The sequence below is a fragment of the Limulus polyphemus genome, unplaced genomic scaffold (assembly GCF_000517525.1).
Source record: "Limulus polyphemus unplaced genomic scaffold, Limulus_polyphemus-2.1.2 Scaffold3898, whole genome shotgun sequence".
NCBI classification, from domain to species: domain Eukaryota; kingdom Metazoa; phylum Arthropoda; class Merostomata; order Xiphosura; family Limulidae; genus Limulus; species Limulus polyphemus.
This window is the reverse complement of record NW_013669508.1, coordinates 82,224-86,154: the sequence shown is the minus strand read 5'-3', so window position 1 is coordinate 86,154 and position 3,931 is coordinate 82,224. Positions and strand designations below refer to the sequence as shown.

Below are 3,931 nucleotides of genomic sequence, written 5' to 3'. Positions count from 1 at the left end.
AAGTTTTTCTTCATTACCCATTCAAGCCGTCTCCGTCCATTATTAGTCTCAAAGTGGGTTCCTCGTCATCGAATTTGAATTCATTGTAGATCTGTTTACGTTCTTTACCGCCGACAAGAGCCAGTTATTATTCACCTGTAAAATACTGTACCAAGTGTTTTTATACAGTTTAAGTTTGTTTTTTTTACTACATTTATTTTTGACGTATGGGTGTCAGTTTCTTCTGTAAAGATGTAGTGAAGGAAGCACTTTCATAACCAACTATCATCTGTGTAGTCCGGCACAGGTAGGATAACTGAAACTTGATTAGGTACTTGAAGATTTGCATAATAATTTTATTTCCGTCCCAAAAACTTCGCTTAGCAGGCTTGATTAATGACTGAGAACACTGCTAACTGCAACAATGTCAAACGAGTTTCCTGTTAGTAATAAGGTTTAGGAATTACAAAATTTACCAGCTTCTGGTTACAATACAGACCAAAAACAAAACACACGCTAAATGTACAGGCATTTTAATTGCGTTCCTAAAGATTAGATTTAAAAGTTACACCACTATAACAGGAAACTGCATTAAATGTAAAAACCCAAAACTCACGTGACGACAACTACTTTTTGGTTTGACAATTCGGGTCATTATTCCCCCGCCATGCGGGTTTAACTAGACTATATCTTATGTTGTGTCTAAACACGTATATGAATAATGGAACTTAAGTCAGTTACTAGAGTCGACCAAGAAATAATCAAAAACATTGGAATACATTTAAATTATGGACGATTCGGTTTAAATTTAGCGCAAAGCTACACAAGGCCTATCTGCGTTAGCCGTCCCTAATTTAGCAGTGAAAGACTAGAGGGAAGGCAGCTAGTTATCATCACCCACCGCCGATTCTTCGGCTACTCTTTTACCAACGAATAGTGGGATTGACCTTCATATTATAACGCCCCTGAAGGGGCGAGCATGTTTGGTGTGACCGTGATTCGAACCCGCAGATTGCGAGTTGAGCGACCTAACCACCTGGCCATGAAATATGGACGAAACAAGACTGAGATCGAAGTCAAAGGTCCTGCATGATTTGTTTATTAATGAATTTTAATTCCCCCATAGTTCGAAGAATATTTACAAGGGAACGTGTAAAAACGTTATCTAGTTTTAGAAGTACACGTGCGTGTGCAGAATTAAAATATATTAACTAGGTTATACGTTCGATTCCCTGAATGGTTAGTTGGTTTTTTTTTAAAATCAAATTTAATAATTTAAAGACTTCAACTAGTGTGAATAGCCTCCAAGAAAATAAAAGAACACGTGCTTGACCTATATGTTCTCTACGATACGTTTACCGACATAAACTGACGTAATCCATTGAGAAAGTCGTCACGTGCGTATAGGGTACGAAGCGTATTAATTAAAGTTAACCACGATATGCTGATACTACTGACAGTAGCATCGTCAGCGAGCCACGACAGTGATAAAACACACGGGGATAAACATAGTAAGTTATGTCGGTAAACTTCGAACTTTAGAATAAAGCCTTTTCCTAACTATTTTAATCTAGTAGTATTTATTGCCATGGGAACTACCCCGATGTACTATCACTAGAATCTAGAGTCTATATGAGCACTATGACGTCACGCACTGATTCTGATCAAGTACCCTGTCACTAGTTTATTTTTTCTCACAGCTGAGATTCGTACAAACTTTTAGAACAATAAATAAATAAATTTCAGTCAAATCTGACGGGGACCCTTATTGCCTTTCGCGAAGTTGGTTTGAAACGAGAGAGCCAGGTGCTGGAAACTAGCGTGCCGACTAAAACTGTGAAAGAAATGGCAAGCAACAAATGAGTTTCCCGCGTGCTCTAGGCCTTGTACGGTGTCACAAAGCTAACAACATAAAGGGAAGTAGCAACCTTAAGACACACATTCACAGAAGACACGTGATTTTTTACTTTTAGTTATACGGACCCAGACACACATAAGCAACACAGGTTTGTTACATGGCAATAATTATGATAATTTCATAAGCTTACATTTCTACTTCATGAAAATAACCGTTCGATATTATTCAGATAAGACTTCCTTGCACAAAGCAAACTAAATTATAAGTGAAAAATGTTCAAACAGTTCAGTTACACCAAATTTAACCTTCAGTATACTATTAGCATTACTAGAATTATCACTACTCGTACGCAAAACCTATACAACTACAATATACTTTTAAACTGTTTTAGTACTACTTACAAGAAAACATCACCCTAATTTCAACCGTTCACATACCGTTCACTCTGGTCCTTGATAAATTCGACGCAAAACCAGAGTTGTATTGGAAACCTGCATAGTCGTCATCATCGCCTATGTAAAAATAGGCGGTACGGTCTCTACATCTAATCATCTTGTTACGTAACCGAAAGTTCTGGCTGATACAGTGTAGTTTCTAAATGAAATAGAAGTTGTAAATTAATACTTATTTTCATAAGACAATTTAATAAAACTGTGACTTACTAGGCAATAAGACCCTAGCAAGTAACGTTACCACAAATCTTAACTATTAACGTTATTAATTATAATGAAATAAAAACTTTTCAAATATACAATTATGCATATTACAGACTTGTATATACCAGAAGATCTTTTACCACACAGGTAAAACTACTTCCAATAAACTACGTACCTACCACCTTCGTACAACGAATGACAGATCCCTCAGGGAAACGTTGAACCTTATTAACACTTCAAAACTCGCGAGATCTCGTTATTCCTTTTAGCGCCACCTAATTGCCGTTCTAGAAAGTTACGTTTTGTTTTGACAAGATTAACCTTTACCAAAAATGTATACCTCAAAAAACCTGATACATATGTAGCAATAACCTGATTATTTGTCTAATGTGTTAGAAATTACAGTGTGCTTTGTGAAACATAGGACCAATAATAACCACTGAAGAGTAACGAAGACTGTCACATCACCAGTATTCAACATTTTTAAACTAAATATCTATAGAAAATTCACGATTGTAGTAGGATGGTTTCAAAAATTTAAATGACAATTGATAAATGATAGAAAGACGATTATTTAAACAATGAAAAACCATTATAAAAATCTTCTTCTTCTGAGTAATAGAATTTTGTTGCTAACAGAATAATAATATACAAATGTATTATGAAAATAACTTTAAAAACAAATATATTTAAATCATTTTTCTAAAATAATTTCACTGTAGCTAATGTTTTTATATAACAGTAAAAAAATGTAAACTCCAACTAACCAAAGTTATCAGTGTTTATTCCACTCTTCCTATTGTGTAGATATCAGAATATCATGTTTAATCCTTGTCTGAGTTTGCCTCCACCTCTGGTGGCTCACTGGTAAGCTTGAGAGCTACTAACGCCAAAATTTGAGATTCGATTACTTTGATGGTACAGAGAGCACCTTGGATAGCTTTGTTTAACAATTAACCTCCAGTTTTTCTTTCCAACACGTAGTTCGACACGTCAGGACTTACAAGAAATAAACGAAACTGTGTGAACTATCCTAAATGTAAGCGATATATAGTAAGTGTAAACAGTTTTAACAAGTGCGGAATGGAAACCAAATAGATAAATACAATATAATTCTATCGGATTTATCTTCATCATTTGAAGAAAACAAACAATAAAAATGTAACGATTAAATCACCTCCCATTCTTCATCATTTGAAGAAGACAAACAATAAAAATGTAACGATTAAATCACCTCCCATTCTTCATCATTTGAAGAAGACAAACAATAAAAATGTAACGATTAAATCACCTCCCATTCTTCATCATTTGAAGAAGACAAACAATAAAAATGTAACGATTAAATCACCTCCCATTCTTCATCATTTGAAGAAGACAAACAATAAAAATGTAACGATTAAATCACCTCCTATTCTTCATCATTTGAAGAAGACAAACA

General features: G+C 34.7%; 1 protein-coding gene across 2 annotated transcripts in view; it reads right to left on the bottom strand.

The window, feature by feature from the left end:
• The window catches only part of LOC106470241, a 13,730-nt gene that overhangs the window by 5,832 nt on the left and 3,967 nt on the right, over positions 1–3,931 (bottom strand). The window contains exons 3-4 of one of the 2 annotated variants that reach the window (XM_022398844.1): positions 3,261–3,492; positions 2,275–2,431 (exon numbers count right to left, since the gene is read on the bottom strand). In XM_022398844.1, the coding sequence (XP_022254552.1) occupies positions 2,275–2,389 (115 nt within the window). In that variant the 5' untranslated portion in view covers positions 2,390–2,431; positions 3,261–3,492. The remainder of the gene's footprint in view (positions 1–2,274; positions 2,432–3,260; positions 3,493–3,931) is intronic. The other variant, XM_013930784.2, reaches the window with a different exon arrangement.